Source organism: Notechis scutatus, chromosome 3, assembly GCF_049901735.1.
Source record: "Notechis scutatus isolate UNSWTSFEM ecotype Mainland chromosome 3, rNotScu1.2, whole genome shotgun sequence".
NCBI classification, from domain to species: Eukaryota; Metazoa; Chordata; class Lepidosauria; order Squamata; family Elapidae; genus Notechis; species Notechis scutatus.
In genome coordinates, this window is record NC_142011.1 from 190,700,665 (window position 1) to 190,720,427 (window position 19,763).

A 19,763-nucleotide genomic window follows, 5' to 3' on the forward strand; every position below is an offset into this window, starting at 1 on the left:
GGATTTACATACGGTATTCTATAGCAGAACCGATCTGCAACACACTCTTCCATGTGCAATTCAAATTCAGGTTCAAAACTTGACCTTCTGTTGATATGTATTCTGTCTCTCTATTAATGGGCAAAATGTTCTATCCCAGAGATGCAGTATTCCATGAAAATTCAAACCATTCCATTTTTTTCTTCTTATCATATAAATCTATGCTTTAAAAAGTCCAAAGACATTTGGAACTTCAATTTTCCATTCCAGAACATTTATTCATACTGAACTGGTGGACAATCCCAGAATGGCCAGATATATACATTCCAGAGGAACAATTCATAATTCTCTAAAAAGAAGGAGAGAGAGAGAGAGAGAGAGAGAGAGAGAGAGAGAGAGAGAGAGAGAGAGAGAGAGAGAGAGAGAATTCTCCAAAAACAGAGAGGAGGAGGAGGAGGAGGAGGAGGGGAGGGGGAAGGGAAGGGAAACAAACAAACAAACCCTTTGGAGACAAATTATACATGCACACAGAAATCTTTTTCTGCTTATGCTTGCCAGCAATCACACAAATAGAAAGGATGTATACTAAATAAGTCAATGGTAAAATACTAGGTAATTAACGTTAAATATTTAAATTTGTTAATCTATAACAAAGATTTAGTTTTAGTTAGTTTAATTAATTGTGGATCATTAGTTGTTTTCTGCCATTCTGTTTCTGAGTGGTGTCAAAATAATTCAAAATTAATTCAAAATATTAAGCTAAAATTCACCTTTTCCCCCTTGGGTGGTTGGGAACTCATTCTGTATAGGATATTTTAGCAGTGATTTGTAAACAGAATCACAGTAACATTAAGGATCCCATTTAGGTAGCAGTCTTTATGGAAATTATGGCATTTCCTGACATAATTTCATTTCTCTATTTGTCATCACCATAATATATGACATTTGCTTTATTTTGCCTGCTATTTGTAGCAATGCTTCCATCCTTTGCTCAATGTATATTAAATTGTATAGAAATTTTTAAAGAGATAAATGTAAAGTTATTTTGCAGGTGGTAGTCTAATTACAACATGTATATTCTTTTTAGTATTGTATTTAAAATTCAGAGCAGCTCAGCTCAGAAAGACCAGAAAATTATAATATATGTATATCTGTCCTTTTATTACAAACATTTTTTTCTAACAAAAAAAAATATCTGTTTCACTGTTTTGTAACTTCATTAAAAGGCTGTGAGATAAAGTGGAGAGTGACATATTAAAATCTCCTTTGTAGAACATTAATTAAACAATCAATTTTATGAATAATTAAACATGCCCTAGGCATCTATTTACAAAACACATTCACAAATGCCATGGAATATAGACCCAAGTAATATATTAACTAAGAATATATTTCAATAACATAGCTTGATTATATAATGACACCATTGGATATTTCCAATAAAAATAGCATCTGTACATCAGTATTTTCAAAACATTGGCAATTGCATTATTTGAGTTATACATCTGTGCAGTGAAAAGCAACCATGTTACAACGCATGATATTTAGATTATTAAAAAGTCTCAAATCAAATTTAGGCAACGTGTTTGCTCTCTGATGTGATAGTTTCATAAATCTCATTCTGGAAGTGTATTATAAAACATTGTTATTGAGTAAAAATAAATAGCACTAGATATGCATGCTATTAAACTCCTCTATTATTTTGGTACATTCAATCTCATTGCAGTTCTGTATAAATTGGTCCCCTCTGCCTTCTTCCAATCTGTTCTAGGGAATTTCTCAAACAGATGAGATAATATAAGTAATATTACATTGACTGAATTACATATTGACTTTACATAGAAAAGTAAAATTATAAGACAACACCTGATATTACCTGAGAATTATTTTTTAAAAAAATCCCAAGTTTACCAGGTAAGCTTAACAAAAATGGAAATTTAACAAAATCAATCTACTTCCACTAAAGATCTTTGAAAATAATGTTTTCCATGTAGTCATTTGTATAGTGGTAGCATATATTATTTTCTCCTATAAAATTTTGATTTGCTATTTTAACTGTGCAATATCTTTATAATGTATAATGGAACATCTGTATGCAATATCTTAAAGCAGATATTGCTTTTTCTGGAATGACTTGCAGCATAGCTGCATTCTCAGACATGAAGATTGTGAAGTTAGTTGAGTTCAGATAGTTTGGTTGCTAATTTCTGTAATTTCCATATGAAATACATTCTGTTCTGGTTGTTGCTTTTATATTGGTTGGTTTGTACTTTCTAGTATCATGTTAGCCACACAGTGTCATGATTTTCAGTTTGATGACCATATCAACCAATTTAATATTAACAAATAGGAAAAAAAAAACAATTTAGGACTACCAAAACTAACCCAAAGCAATAAAATTGCATCTTGATGATGTCAAAGTAATTAACTCAGTATCAATGCTTAGCAACGACATAGATTTTTTTACTAGAATGATCTGCTTTCAATCTGATCATTCAATCTCCAACAGTGACCCATCCATACTATAACTGAGTCCATTTTGCTGCTGGTTGTCCTCTTCTTCTCTTTATTCCATCTTTTTCAGAATTACTGTCTTTTCTAGAATTACTAATCTGTCTGATGTAGGATAATATGAGCCTGGGCATTTGTGACTCATGTGAAAACTCTAAATTGATCTGTTCTAGAATGCATTTTTTTGTTAGTTTGTTTTCGTGTCTATCCAAAGTATTGTAAGGCAGGGTATCAATCTGGATTTCTTTGAGGGCATTGTAGTTGTCCTCCACAGGGTGGCAGGGTGGGAGCAGGACAGGAAGGATGGCATATGGGACCTGTTTTCAACCTGGATGGCCTCCTGCAGCACCCTGCCAGACAAAATGGGGTAGGGGGTACGCATACCCCTGTGCTGCATTTTGGCTGGCAGAGAGCTGCAGGAGAATGTCCAGGCCAAAAATGGGCTGCATGATCTCCCCATGCCCTGCATGGTCCCCCATGGTCCATTTTCACTAGCAGGGGCACCATGGGCCAGTCCTTTGCTGTTTCCAGGCTGACCTCACCGGTCAGATCTAAGCAGCACATGGGCTGGATCCTTGAGTTTGACACCCCTGTTCTAAGGTATTTGAGAATTATGATAATAATTGGAGCATCTATTTCTCAGAGGACTATATTTCTACCAAATGGGTACCTCTGACACCAGTTTCAAAAGCAAGAACATTATTTAATATGCAGACTCAAAGAATAAAAGGACACTTATAGAAATATGAAATCGATTGAATGTAAAGATTTTTCATAATAAGCTTTAAGCATGTTTATATAAGGATCTAGCAATTTTGCTTTCTACTCCCCAGGAGAAAAGAAAAGTGGACTTGCCAAATTCTAGCTTTCATTACAATAATACAGGAATAGCACAGAAACTCAAATACAAAAAGTATTCTTCTTTTAAAGAATGACTGGAGTAAAGTGTATGTAATGTTCCCTTGATTCAATAAGGAACATGTTTTCAAGTCTGCTTGCTTAGAGCATTGTGTTACTGACAGTTTTGTCATTAGCGAACCTTGTAGCTTTTCCACTCTCTTTCCAGAATACATTTCTACAACCAATTGGAGAGAAATATTAATCAGGTACACTGCATAAGATCAATAACTCACACCGCTATTCAGAAACAAATCCAGAAGGATTCTTTCTCCTCTCTTTTCTATGCAGAAACATATATAATGTAGAAAAGCAAAAGACACTTCCAAGAAAGTTTATAACTCCCCTCCTGAATCATTCTTTAAAAGAAAAAATAAATAAATATTTGATGTATGTCTTTTTGAGTCTGCATAAAAATGCCTTGGACTTTATTCCTTTAAAGACAAAAGAACTGCATATTCATCATCTGAGATACCTAGAATCAAATATTATATTAGCAATTTTAAGCTCCCATTGCTAAAACCTGCAGACAGAAAAGAGAAAAAGAAAGAAAGAAAGAAAGAAAGAAAGAAAGAAAGAAAGAAAGAAAGAAAGAAAGAAAGAAAGAAAGAAAGAAAGAAAGAAAGAAAGAAAGAAACTTTACAGGCAATCACTCACATTGACTTATAACAGTATCCTATTTAAAAAAATGTATGTGTATTCTGTTTAGTTCTGTATTCATAACAAATATTTTAAACAACACAGATTTCCAAAGGAAAGTCAAGATTTGTGTTCCTTTTTTAGTTGAATTTCTAATAGGATTACAGTTACCTTTGTAGTTAACTTTGAAACCAACTGAGCCCACACTTTCATCTGTCTGAAGATGCAGCCACATCTGATTGTTCATGCTAACGATTAAATCCGGCACAAAGCTTCCTGTTAATCTAATCATAAACAAAATAAAAAGTCCATTAGCTGTAAATTGGTTATGAAATAACGCTATTTTAAAAATCAAGCAGAGAAGTTGATTATAGCACTCTAGTCTTTAAAAGCTAGAACTTCATATTAATGGCATACTAGCATTTTTTTTAAAAAAAAAGAACCATCAAAATGGAAACAACAGAGGGTAAGGGAAGAGTGGAGGGAAGGGGAAGAAGGGAGGGAGGGGAGAGGGAAGGGGGAGGGAGAGGGAGAAGGGAAGGGGGAGGGAAAGAGGGAAGAGGAGAGAGGAAAGGGAGAAGGAAAGGGGAAGGGGAAGGAGAAGAGACTAATCAGGATAAATTACTAGCTGAAAATCTTTTTTCTTTTCCATAATTGAGTAACTGCATGACAGCATTTGGTGCTCTCTCTCTCTTTCTTTCTTTCTTTCTTTCTTTCTTTCTTTCTTTCTTTCTTTCTTTCTTTCTTTCTTTCTTTCTTTCTTTCTTTCTTTCTTTCTTTCTGTATCTCTGTCTCTGCCTCTCTCTGTCTCTGCCTCTGCCTCTGTCTCTGCCTCTCTCTCTCTCTCTCTCTCTCACACACACACACACACACATCACAGACTTATTAAGAGAAGCTAACTTATAGGTACCTGCTGACTAACAACTTTACTTAACAGTAAAATATCCTTATGCCACAGCATGCAAGTGTTTTTATTTAAGTCTTGCCATTGACACAGAGTTCAAGAGAAAGCTGTTCAGCTGGCAACATAAGAATAGGTTTTCATGAGAACTATAATCAGAGAATCACAGATTTCCTTTGCCATCACATTATTACAAGAGATTCAAATGGGACTAAAATAGTGAAGGTTGATAAAGACATAAATTATAATATATTCTGATAGGTTTACCTACTCATGCTTGCTTCATACATTAACCATAATAGCATTCAGTTTAGCATGCCTTTTGAACTCAGTCATTGCAGTTTGTATACCATTGTCTAAGAACTAAAGCTATGTGTTTAATTGATATGAAAACACTCTGTTGGACTTTGTAAAAACAATGCTAACTAAACTAAAATTCTACCATGATGCAGTGAAGTGACTTCTGATCTTCATCACACATACAAATTTAGTATTTTTTTTCTCCCATGAAACTATATACAAGTCTCTTTTCTTCTCATAACCTATCCTTTACACATATGTCAATCTATAAATCATTAACATTTCAATCTGAGCATCGGCAAAAAGTCCATAATGGTTTCCAGTATGGGGTAGAAATACACTGCTCAAAAAAATAAAGGGAACACTTAAACAACACAATGTAACTCCAAGTCAATCACACTTCTGTGAAATCAAACTGTCTACTTAGGTAGCAACACTGATTGACAATCAATTTTACATGCTGTTGTGCAAATGGAATAGACAACAGGTGGAAAGCATAGGCAGTTAGCAAGACATCCCCAATAAAGGAGTGGTTCTGCAGGTGGTGACCACAGACCACTTCTCAGTTCCTATGCTTTCTGGCTGATGGTTGGTCACTTTTGAATGCTGGTGGTGCTTTCACTCTAGTGGTAGCATGAGACAGAGTCTACAACCCACACAAGTGGCTCAGGTAGTGCAGTTCATCCAGGATGGCACATCAATGCGAGTTATGGCAAGAAGGTTTGCTGTGTCTGTCAGTGTAGTGTCCAGATCATGGAGGTGCTTCCAGGAGACAGGCTAGTACATCAGGAGATGTGGAGGAGGCCGTAGGAGGGCAACAACCCAGCATCAAGACTGCTACCACTGCCTTTGTGCAAGGAGGGACAGGAGGAACAATGCCAGAGTCCTGCAAAATGACCTCCAATGGACCACAAATGTGCATGTGGCTGCTCAAATGGTCAGAAACAGACTCCATGAGGGCGGTATGAGGGCCCAACGTTCACAGGTGGGGGTTGTGTTTACAGCCCAACACCGTGCAGGACGTTTGGCATTTGCCAGAGAACACCAAGATTGGCAAATTCGCCACTGGCGCCCTATGCTCTTCACAGATGAAAGCAGGTTCACACTGAGCACATGTGACAGACGTGACAGGATCTGGAGATGCCATGGAGAACTTTCTGCTGCCTGCAACATCCTCCAGCATGACCAGTTTGGCAGTGGGTCAGTAATGGTGTGGGGTAGCATTGCTTTGGGGGGCCTCACAGCCCTCCATGTGCTCGCCAGAGGTAGCCTGACTGCCATTAGGTACCGAGATGAGATCCTCAGACCCCTTGTGAGACCATATGCTGGTGCGGTTGGCCCTGGGTTCCTCCTAATGCAAGACAATGCTAGACTTCATTTGGCTGGAGTGTGTCAGCAGTTCCTGCAAGATGAAGGCATTGATGCTATGGACTGGCCCGCCCGTTCCCCAGACATGAATCCAATTGACAGGCATGATATTCCCCTCTGAAAAAAAAATCGGGGCTGGCCAAAAGAGACCCCCCACCGCGCGCCAAGAAATCGCTGCCCAGCTCCCTTTTCCTGCCGCTCAGCGGCCTCCGCTCGCACCGCCCGCCCGGGCTCCGCTCATCCGCCCAGACTCCGCTCGCACCGCCCGCCCGCCCGCCCACCCAGGCTCCGCTCACACTGCCCGCCGCTCGCACCGCCCGCACGCACCACACGCCGCTGCGCCCGCCCGCCGACTCCGGGCTCCGCTCGCACCGCCCGCCCGCCCAGTAACTAAGACCAACCTGAGCACAACCAAGCCCCCGCCTGAACAGAACATACCTCCAGCCAATCAGAACATGGCCAACCCCCAACCAATCAGAACACAGCCAAACCCCAACCAATCAGAACACACCCCCACCCAATCAGAACACAGCCAAGCCCCCACCCAATCAAGTCACACCCCCACTAGCAGTTAAAAGGAAGAAGCAGCTGCAAGCTCACATCACTCTGAGAAGCACAGAGATGAAGACAGAAGCCTGAAGATGATGAATGAGACTTCATCGAAACGTTGCCTAGATACTTCCAATCTTACGCGGGAGAAAACCTGAATAACCAAAGATCCACATACAAATACCCGCGAGAACCTCAGAAAACAAATATTGCACCTCTACGGGGAGGAAACCCACCATCTGACCAGGACTTATGAAAAACTTGAAGTCCAAAGAGCTTCCATTTTATGTGACCTCGCATTCCTATGCAACTGCCGAGATCAAAATTTAATTCCGAACAAGCTTCCAATTGAAATTCCACACCAACACAGCAGCCACCAAACGCATCCTAAAAAGAACAGAATTGGCCCTAATTAGAAATGAACTTCACACAAAAAGATTTCTCCTAGACCAAATCAACAAAGATCTCCTCACACTTCACCTCAGACTCAGCAACAAGATTCACCCCTTACTTTGGGACAAATCCAAACAACTCGCTGTCTGGAGAGCAAAACACAGACCACCCTCAAGACAGACACACACACCAACAAACTCAGAAAACTACAACAACGCCAGAAACCAACTCCTCCCCCCCTCACAGCCACACATGAAACAAACAGTGCACAACATCTCAGACAAGATCCTCACCAAAGCCGAAACCAAGGTCCTTTCAAAAGGATTCAACTTTGCTGTTGCTCCCAAACACATCCCCACAGAAACCATCATATGCGGAGTTGAAACCAGCCTGACCAAAACCAACCCTGATGATGCTAATAGAATCAGACTCGAAATCACCAACATCCTCTGCACTAGCAAACCACCCAAAAGCAACTTATCAAAAGAAGAACAAACTGCACTACGTAACCTGAAAGAAGACACCAGCATAATAATCCTACCAGCAGACAAGGGCAACGCGACAGTGGTTATGAACACATCTGACTACCAAACCAAGTTAACCAACCTACTCCTAGACCCCACATACAAACCCCTAAAGACAGACCCCACCACCTACCTAGAAAAACCACCAGATCCAAAATAAAAGCCTCCCCCATCAGTGAAGAAATCCAGCAAAGAATCATACCCAGAGAGAAATCATCCAGATGCCCTAAGCTTTATGGTCTCCCCAAGATACACAAAGAAGGAACTCCACTTAGACCAATAGTCAGCTCCATAGGCTCACCTCTACAAAACCTAGCCAAATTTCTCGCCAAACAACTACAGCCCTATGCAGAATCCATCAACTCACATGTAAGAAACTCATTCCAGTTCATCAAGATCATAAAGAAACAAAACTTACAACCCAGCGACCTACTAGTTAGCTTCGATGTCATATCCCTCTTCACCCAAGTGCCAATAAAAGAAGCCTTGACAGCCATCCAAAACAAATACAACCCCCCAAGCACATCCTAGATCTGACCAACCACTGTCTATCCAATACATACTTCACCTACAATGGACAAAAATACAAACAAATAGAAGGAGCACCCATGGGATCACCCCTCTCACCTGTCATCGCAAACCTCTACATGGAACACTTTGAAACACAAGCTCTAGAAAAATATGATCACAAACCCAAACTCTGGCTCAGATATGTAGATGACACCTTCATAATCTGGCCACACGGGAAAGAAAAACTGAACAACTTCCTCACACACCTCAACAGCCTACACCCCAAAATACAATTCACCATGGAAACAGAAGCTAACAATCAACTTCCCTTCCTAGATGTCTTGGTATACAAAAAAACCCAATGGCTCCCTAGGACACACCATCTACCAAAAGAAAACACATACAAACCGCTATCTACACGCACTCTCACACCACCACCCAGCACAGATCAATTCCGAGCTGAGACACTCATCTCCAGAACAAAATGCTTAGCTGATGAACAACACCTAAAACCGAACTAAACACTCTCACCTACGTACTAACAGCCAATGGATTCCAAAGAAAGAAGATCACCCACCTAATCCAAAAAGAAACCCCAACCAAAATCCAAGACAGAGAACAAGAGAACGGCAAAGCCCTCCTCCCATATATAAAAAGGCACTACAGACAAAATCAGCAAGATCCTCCAAAAACACAACATTAAAACAGCATTCTGCACAAACAGAAAAATATCCACCATCCTAAGAAACCCTAAAGACAAAATTGAGTTAGAAAACCAAGGAGTATATGAAATCCCTTGCACTGCCTGCCCCACCACATACATTGGACAAACTAACAGAGAATAAGTGCACGCGTTGAAGAACATAAGAACTCAATCAAAAAGAAGAACCAACCTCTTCCCTGGTCCAACACCTCAAAGCCACAGGACATGAGATTGACTTTAAAAATACCAGAACTATCGCCAAAACTGAACACTTCAACAGCAGAATAATCAGAGAAGCCATAGAGATAGAAAAACACCCACACAGCATGAATAAAAGAGATGACACCTCCCGCTTACCAGCCATTTGGAAACCCGCCCTCATGAACAGACGAAGTACCCAACATGATAAATGACACCAGACCCACACCCATGAGGGCCACACAAGATGCCACCACCACACTTCCACGTAAAAAGCAGACTCACACCCACACAGAAGATGAGACACAACCACAGACCAGAAGCCGCACTGCAGCTGCATCACTACCCACTTCAAACTCCCCTGAACCATACATGAAGCGAACTGACCCCACCATGAAGATGTGGCACGACCACAACTCAAGCCAAACGAACACAGACCCAGAACTCAAAGCCATATTAAAACCCAAAATGCTCATCACAGCCACCGCCAGGACATCAAATCAGAAAACCCAAGAAATTACACCTCAAGAACTCAAGAAGTCACAACACCAAATGACCTAGGATATCACAGCACAAGACCAAGGAACACAGCAATAAATCTCCACCTGAACAACCCACAGCTGTTACTACACAGGCTAATCGAAAAGAGATCAAAACACAAACACCCAGGAGATTACAACGCAGACCCAGGATACCACAACAAAAGAACTCACAAGCCCATCACACAACCCATTACCCAAGCCGTTAAAATACAAGAGGCTAACACCCAGGAGATGACGCACTAGATCCAGTTACAACAAAAGGCCATTAGACAGCCCATTATACCAACATCAACTCCATCAACCAATCAAGAGGCTGCAGCACGCCAACCAGCCCAGCACACCATCCCCCACCACAGAGATGGCAGCTCTGGTCACACACTGCTTGCACTGAGCACTGAAGACAGAAGCCTGAAGATGATGAATGGGACTTCATCGAAACTTTGCCTAGATACTTCCAATCTTACGTGGGAGAAAACCCGAATAACCAAAGATATATATAAAAATGCGATTGGAACATGAAATAACTTTGAGACAGTTATGCTCAGCTTGACTACTGCATTTTGAAAAAAAATCAGCAAATTATCTGCACATATTTGTCTACTATAGCTTCTTTATTATAATATAGTGGTAACTTTACTGTGAAGCTAACAATGCTCTGAATAATACTCTGATAAGAAAAAAATGATAGAACATTCATTTGCATTCATAACAAATCAGTGTAATTTCATCAGTCTTGTTAAATGTATATCTTACTTTGAACTGGCTACTACAAAACATTAGCATCTTAAACTAGACTAGACATGCAGAGAAAAATGATTTATATTTATCTAAGGGAGATTGAGAAATTAAAGAGCGGAGAAATCAGTAAGTATGCAAGGTTGAATATTAGAAAATGATAAAACTAAAGCTATATTAGATGAATTTAAAGATTATCATGATATGAAATCAGATTGAAGTTCAATGTCATTTTTTTTGCACTTATGTCAGAATCACTAAGGCACTTCTGGATTGAAAAGATTAGCTGGTGACATCACTGTTGCCTGTGATTGGACACACAAGGAATTTGTCTTGGTGCATATACTCTCAGTGTACATAAAAGAAAAGATACATTTGTCAAGAGTCAGGAATCATAAGGTACAACACTTAATAATAGTCATAGTGTATAATAAGCAACTCAATCATACTAGGAAACAGTCAATATAAATTATAAGGTTACAAGCGACAAGTTACAGTCATACAGTCACAAGTGGGACGGGATGGGTGATAGGAGTGTTGAGAAGATTAATAGTAATAGTAATGCAGACTTTGTAAATAGGTGGAGAGTGTTCAGGGAATTATTTGTTTAGCAGAGTGATGGCATTTGGGAAAAAAATATCACATAACAGCTCCAGAGAAATTGCACTAGCACTGATGATGTTACTTAGTTGGGTAATGAAATGTGTGCAACCAACCTCAGAGAGCACGAAGGACCCCAGAGATTATAATGTTATATTATGTATTTTGTCAACTTAAAATGGAGAAATAATACATGTGTATGCCTGTAAAATATTTTACATTTAAAATGCATTGCTTCTGTGCTCTGTGCTCACATGATCATAATAAAACAAATGATGTTAGGATAAACAGCCAACATAAAGATAATGTGATTTATTTTACCTTTAACATATTTGGTTTGCTATACATTCTCATGTGAATTTGAAATTATATTCATATTTAAAAGCCATGTAAATAGGAGGACTGCTCTTTTTCATTCTTTGGTGAGATTGAACAAACCATTATTTCACCAGGATAGAGATTATGGAGACTTACACTTGAAGCACAGTTCTAGGATCACCTACTTCACCTCCATCTCCAATTGTTAGTGTATCATAGCCAATTTCCAGGTCAAATTCTTCAAAATTAATTTGAATAACCTAGAATGAAAAACAAATGCAAATTTACTTAATATACCTACAAGTTTCTTTTCTTTATCAATCAAACAAATGCTCAGACAGACTCTATAACAGGCTTTATTATATAGCACTAGCAGTAACACTTAGTCTTACATATGACTTCATTGTACTGTACGGTACTCTCTAAGCGGTTTACAGAATCAGCATATTACCCCCAACAATCTGGGTCCTCATTTTACCAACCTAGGAAGGATGGAAGGCTGACTCAACCCCAAGCCCGTCAGAATCAAACTCCAGACTGTGGACAGAGTTAGTCTATAATATTGCATTGTAATCCCTGTACAACCTGGGCTTCTATATTATATAGAAGTTGAGTTCTTTTAAGACTTATTAAATTATATTAATAATCAAAGTTACAGATTTTTTTTTTGTTTTTAACTATATCCCCATTTAATTGTACCCTGATTTATTCATGCAAGTTTACAGGATTTATACAAACCAGTGAAAGATATTCATTATCAAATAATAAAAAGGAAATATAATTTGATACAATACATTATACAAAAGCAATATTGTCTTTTAACATCTGCAAATACTATAATAAATAAATCAATGTTATTTTATTTGTAAAATGTTTCATATAATGGCTTTCATCTGAAGATTAAACTTTCTCTGATATAACTCAGTGTGCATAAAAGAAATGAATCAATTTGTATTTATATCATACACGAGATGGTGTTTAGAGGGTGATTTAAGATTTTCAATAAACACTTGATAAGTCTTGTTGTGCTTTATCTGTGATAGGTACATTAGATTTTATGAACCTTAAATTCCAGATGAAAGAAGTTTCTATACTTGAACAGGCATACTATATTTGAACCCACACCATTCTTACTGTAGATCTTGTCAGGGTTCTAAGTAATACACCCATTGCAAACTGAACTCTGAGGCAGGTTGATTCATCAAAGAACAGTTTTATTATGAGATATCATCATGGTACAGACTGGGAGAAAGCCAACTCTGAATGTTCCTGCACTTTCCACCTCATTAAAAAGTGCAAGTTTCCTGTTTTGCCAAACAATAAATCATATTGTCCAATCTGGGTGCTGGCTGGTTGCCTGGTTACTTTTGTTCTCCTCCTCTGGGCAGCCAATCATTGGAATGTCACTGAGTCATAAGATAACTATATTGTTTTGGCTACAAAACCCCAACTATCTCTACTGCCCCCTGAGCTCCAGGGTATGTCAAGCCTGAAGCCATGTGAAAAGAAATTCCTAGAGAAAAACTACAAGAGAAGAAAATAAAATGGCCACAGTCAGGTCAGCTTCTCTTCTGGCTGGATCTACCCCTCCATTTTTAAGACATTTGTCTGAAGTATTCAGGATCTTCAAATAGTGTTGTCATGATAGCCATAGCCAAAAGTTACCAGGCAGAAGTATAGCTGATACTTCAATTGTCAAACTATACTAACTTGTAGGATGCAATGACATTAATTAACTTTATATTTGTCCCCGTAAATGATTGCACCATGGAAGAAAGTTCCAAATGCTTGTTGATTTAGAGTAATAAATCAATAAACTGAATAGGCTTGAATCACGGAATGTTTTCCTTGAACATGGAGTTGAAGGTTAATTGATGAATAAGAAGGACAATAAATAAGGTATGCCTGGGAATAAATACCATGCTTAGCAAAGGATTCAAACCTAAACCTTATTTTACACACAACAAATTGTTATGCAATGTAGAAGTCACAACACATGGAATTGACAGTGTGCTACCTGTGTTCCCCAAAAATAAGAGCCTGTTTTATTTTTTTGCCACTGAAAAGGTAATTAGATCTTATTTTGGGGGGGGTGAATGTTGTCCACAGACTCACCTCATTTGCTCGCATTGCCCCCAGCCTCCTTTTCGTTGTCATAGGCCTTCAGGAATTTCTTCATCCAGAAAGGCCAGCAAGGATTTCCTGAAGGCCTCTTCAACCCAATAACAGAGCTCCACATCAATCCGGAGCTCTGTTATCAGCTACGAGGCCTTTAGGAAAGGTTTCTGAAGCCAGTAACAGAGTTCTGGATCGATCTGGATTTCTGTTATTGGCTACAGAGGCCTTCAGGAAAGTCTTGCTGACTGCAGAAGAAATGGGCTGAGGTGTGCGAGGCCTTCTATACGACTGTCCAAGGGTAAGTAGTAGGGCAGCTCTACCTCCCCATTCCCACCCTAGCTTAATTTTTACCTGTGTACCCTGGAGTGGGCGGGGATCTTAATTAGGGCTTATTTGGGGGATAAGGCTTATATTGGTCACATGTGTGAAAATCAAGCTAGGACTTACTTTCTGAGGAGGTTGTATTTTTGGGGTAAGATGGTATGTGCATTCTGATAAAAATTGTTCCTAGTCAGAACAATTAAAAAAAACCAATCAATTAGCAAAAGTTGTCTCCTCTTTCAGCCTTCTAGTGTTTGTCTGTCTTGAGATAAGCCAGATATACTAATTTGTGAATGAAATATTCCTGATGGCATAGAACATTTCCAAATCACATTGGGTTTTATTTTTATTTTTCTCAATAATTTCCCATTTAAAAGAAAAGTCCTAGGCAATAGTCATAATACTTTTTAATTTATGTGCCTAGAAGCTTTTTTAAAATATGTTTAAACTAATAATTTTATTTAAATCATGCTGGTTTATGTAATACCTGCCACATAACACCCCTGACTTAACAATTGTCAATTAGAAAGTCAAAAAGTCTGAACAATTGGACACAGTAGTACCTGGAAACAGAAGGTAATTAATATAATAATAAAACAATAATTCTAAGAGAGGATACTGATAAATTTCAACTGATTAGCAAATTAATATTTTTCAATAGGTAATAAATACAATAGAGGCTTCTTTGGGAGGTTCTTTCTTTTTCTCTAGCAAAATACAATACATCCCTGAATAAAGAATATGATCAAAACCTTTTATTTCTGGATTTTAGTACAGGTCAGTTGAACTCATATCAGTGTCAGTTTACATTAGAATTTAATGAAGATATTGTGGTAGTAGGCAACTTCTGCCTTTTCAGATCAACCATCAATACTAAAGGAAAGCAGTGAAGGGATATGTTGCAGACTAGCACTTAGTAGAGCAACCAAGAATATCTTTTTGGTTGCTTCAGTCTGACCTAAGCATAGTACACAAAATTATCTGCTACAATGTACTACCTGTCAATAACTACTTCAGCTTCGATCACAACAATACATGAGCACAAAATAGATACAAACTTAAGGTAAATCACTCCAAACTGCAGAAAATACAACTTCAGCAACAGAGTTGTCAATGCCTAGAATGTACTACCTGACTCTGTGGTTTCTTCCCCAAAGTCCCAAAACTTTAACCTTACACTGTCTACTGTTCATTTCACCCCATTTCTAAGAGGTCTGTAAGGGGCATGCATAAGCACACCAATGTGCCTACCATCCCTGTCCTAATCTCTCCCTTTTATTTGTACCTATTTTATGTAATCATAATTATGTTCTAATTATATTTGTTATCTAATACATGCTAGACAAATAAAAATAATAAATAAATAAATGTATGAATGTCTTGGAAATTGTGTTCAAATACCATGGTATGTTTATATCTACAAAGATCAGAATCATGAAAGCCATCTTGTTCATAGAGAAGCAAAATTTGAAGTTTAAAGAAGCAAGACAGGAAGGATATTGAAATTTCTGTGCTTTTCCACTAGAGAAGACTCCCAAGAATATCATGAACAACCAAGAATGCAAATAACTGCATAAATTGCCCCAGAATTCTTACTTCAGGCACAAATCACCTCACTCAAACTATTCTACTTTGGACACTTTATGCAAATATATAGCTCCCTAGAAAAAGATTCTAATGCTGGGGAAGGTAGGAAGAAGGAGAACAAAAGGATGACCAGCAGCAAGATTGATTGACAGATACAATATAGGCACTATAGGAAAAGTTGGAAGACCAGGTTAGGGACAGGTCATTGTGGATAAAGTCTACTATGTGGCCACATGTGGACAATGAATTGATAGCATTAACAGAGGGATAGAATCAAATCACATAAAGTCTTAATATCACTTTATAAGGCTTTGGTAAGGCCACACTTTAAATATTGAATCTAGTTTTGGTCACCACAACAAAAAATGATGTTGAGTTTCTAAAAAGAATGCAGAAAAGAGCAACAAAAATGATTAGGGAACTCGAGGCTAAAACATATGAAGAATAGGAATGCATAGTTTAATGAAAAGAAGGAATAGGGATGACATGACAGCAATGTTCCAATATCTAAGAGGCTACCACAAAGAAGAGGGGGTCAAACTATTTCCCAAAGCACATGAAGGCAGAACAAGAAGCAATGGATGGAAACTAAATAAGGAGTAAACCCGCCTAGAACTAAAGAGAAATTTCCTGACTATTAGACCCAGTGGTGGGATTCAAAAATTTTTATTACTTGTTCTGTGGGCGTGGCTTGGTGGGTGTGGCTTGGTGGGCATGGCAGGGGAAGAATACTGCAAAATCCCTCCCCACCCCATCAACCTGCTTTCCAGCTCTGTTCTCCTCTGCAGAGCAACAAAATAAGACCCAACTGATCAGCTGGGACTCAGGAGGCAGAGAATAGATGGGGGTGGGGCCAGTCAGAGGTGGTATTTGCCAGTTCTTCAAACGACTCAAAATTTAAGCTACCGGTTCTCCAGAAAAGGTCAGAACCTGCTGAATACCACTTCTGATTAGAACAATTAATCAGTGGAATAGCTTGCCTTCAAATGTTCTGGGAGCTTCATCACTAGAGTTTGTTAAGAAACGATTAGACAGTCATTTGTCTGAAATGGTATAGGACTTCCTACCTAAGCAGGGGATTGGATTAAAAGACCTCCAAGTTCCCTTCCAACTCTGTTACTCTGCACGTAATGATAATAGCAAAAGCACTTAGACTTATACAATGCTTCATAGTGCTTTGCAGCCTTTGGTAAGCAGTTTACAGAGTCAGCATATTGCCCGCAACAATCTGGGTCCTCATTTTATCAACCTCAGAAGTTTGGAAGGCCAAGTCAACCTTGAAGATCAACATTAAGAATCAAACTCCTGGAGACTGCAGTGAGTTAGCCTGCAATATTGCATTTCTAACCACTGTGACACCATGGCTAATAATCACCCCTCATATTCATTAAGCACAAATAAAGAATTATGTTACTGGTTTTTATAAAACACTGTTTCAAGGATATGTCTCAGGACATTCAAGTAACTCCCACAGATAAAGTATTTGCTTTTAAAACTTTCAGGGTGTTTTTTTCCCCCTAGTATGTTTTCCTTAATTTATTTAGAAAAAGAAAGGGTGCCACAAATACTTATTGAGGGAAGAGTTTCAGGCAATATCTCACTATATTTTCATTCATTTTATTCAGTCACATCCCAATTCTATGTAACATAAGCATCCATTGCTAATTTGAAAATAAATAAATAAATAAACAAACAAACAAATAGATAAATAGATAAATAAATAAATAAACAAATAATAAATAAATAAATAAATAAATAAATAAATAAATAAATAAATAAATAAATAAATAAATAAATAAATAAATAAATAAATGGTGAAAGTATCTTTTCATTGAGACTAGTGTCTCAATGTTCAGGACAAATGTGTACTAGGATAGTGGTCATATTTTATGATGTACATGTTGATAATTCCACTACCACCACTACCCACATCTCAACCTCTAAAGCCACATCTCTAAATTCTAACCTGTGCCTGCTGCTCAATTAAATGTCTATATGTATATTATTTTTTATTAAAAACTTTGATTGCAATAGTCAAATCCAATACAAAATAACATTAAAAAAGAATAGAGAAGAGTAAAAAGAGAGAAAGAAAGAAAGAAAGAAAGAAAGAAAGAAAGAAAGAAAGAAAGAAAGAAAGAAAGAAAGAAAGAAAGAAAGAAAGAAAGAAAGAAACAGGAGGAAGAGGGAAGGAAGGAAGGAAGGAAGGAAGGAAGGAAGGAAGGAAGGAAGGAAGGAAGGAAGGAAGGAAGGAAGGAAGGAAGGTTTTTTGTTATTTTTTTTAATCAAGATTATAGCCCGGTCAGAAACAGTATGATCAGTATGATCAGATTATGAGAATGATATGCTTCTGGCTATGAAACTAGATCAAGCTTCTAATAAACAGTTTGAGGCTCATGGAGATAATAACAGACTCCCAGACTGATAGATTTAAGACACCATCTTACAAACAAACAACTTCAGACATTTCCATTATCCATGAAAAGATCTGTCAGTTTTCCAATTCAAAGAGTAGAAGTTAAAAAGAAAATGCAGTAGTTTCCACCCTAATGTACTTTGAGAGATATTGCTGTCAATCCTTTCTTTTGAATATATCTTGCTTTCTGAGAAAATATTTCTCCTTTAGGCACTGGCCAAAATAACCTGAAATCTATGAGCCTCAATTCAGAATCCTCACAAAAGCTATTTTACCTTTGATAAGAATCTTCCATTTAGATTCATCCTCTAATTCAATTTATTGCAGTTATAGGACAGTATTGACAATAAAGAAAATAAAAATTAAGTCAGTTACCATGTATTTGTAAAGCAACCTAACCAACATTTATAAATAAGATCAAGGATACAGTCTATATTGAATTATAATGTAAACCCTAAAGTCATATTAAAAATGAAATATCTAAAATTGCAACAAAGTAAAAATATCTGAAATTATTAATATAATGAAGTAATGATATTTCAAATTCAATGAAATATAGTTACAAAGAATGCAATGAAGGATATTGGTCCATCATGGTTTGAGAGACCTTGTGCTCCTGCACAATTCCATTCTATGTTGCTAAACAGAACATTATTTCTTTATTATTAGATTTCTCCCATCTTTATTGCTTTTAAAATTAACTCAAGCAGCAAGGAAATATTCATTTCTCTTATTTTTCCCACAACAACAGGCTGGTGAATTATATTGAGCTGAGAAGACTGACTGGACCAAAATCACACAGCCAATTTTCAAACCTAAGGAAAGACTAGAACTCATGGCTCCAGTTTCAAACTGGTGTCTTAATCTACAACTTAACTAGGTAAAGAATCACTCAGATAATCTTGTTATCAGGCTAGAAAATTGTATGTTTAAGGACTGACATTTATCAGACTAAAGAGCTGAACCTGAGAGGCAAAGCTAAATTGAGAAAGTAATATGTTATCTTCCTGGCTTTATTGCAGCAAGCTATGCATTTTCAATTATCTAAGCTACTAAGTTTCTAGTTCTCTGAAGTGGACAGGGCAGAATAGTCAATATTCCAATCAATTTGAAAGTGGCTACAGGTCAGTTCAAAGTCTTGTGTTAAATGAAAGTTATTCCGATTATTTTACGCTGCATTTGCTCAGAAGCAATTAAGATGCAGTCTCAATAAGCAGCTATGTACCCTCTTAACAGTTATGTAATTTCATAAAAAAGGCCAAGGAATAAATATCAGAAAACAATATTACTCTTTAAATAAGCACTTTTGCATATAATATAGTTTTCCAAACACAAAGAAATCCATTGCCTTTGCTGTACCAACGCTGAAAATATCAACGACTCTAATGCTTTTCTTATTTAGACTTTCATGGAATAATTTGATGCACTTGTACATTCTCTTAAATGCCTTGCATATATTAACCTTTATACTGTGAACAACATTAAAATAGTTATTAATCTGGGAGGAAAGAAGCAGTGAACAGTTTGTTTATTATTTATTTATTTGCAGAGCTTATAAACTGTTGTAATCTATCAGCTCTGAGCATCTTCAAGCCTATCATGAATTCACTGTGCAGGTTACAACTTTGATATCATTTGTATAATTACACTATGA

The 19,763-nt window shown here is 37.6% G+C and overlaps 1 protein-coding gene across 1 annotated transcript in view; it reads right to left on the minus strand.

Moving 5' to 3' along the window:
• Nucleotides 1-19,763, minus strand: part of CSMD3 (CUB and Sushi multiple domains 3) — a 618,612-nt gene that overhangs the window by 246,158 nt on the left and 352,691 nt on the right. The window contains exons 11-12 of the mRNA XM_087962106.1: nucleotides 11,824-11,927; nucleotides 4,198-4,310 (exon numbers count right to left, since the gene is read on the minus strand). Of these exons, the coding sequence (XP_087818232.1) occupies nucleotides 4,198-4,310; nucleotides 11,824-11,927 (217 nt within the window). The remainder of the gene's footprint in view (nucleotides 1-4,197; nucleotides 4,311-11,823; nucleotides 11,928-19,763) is intronic.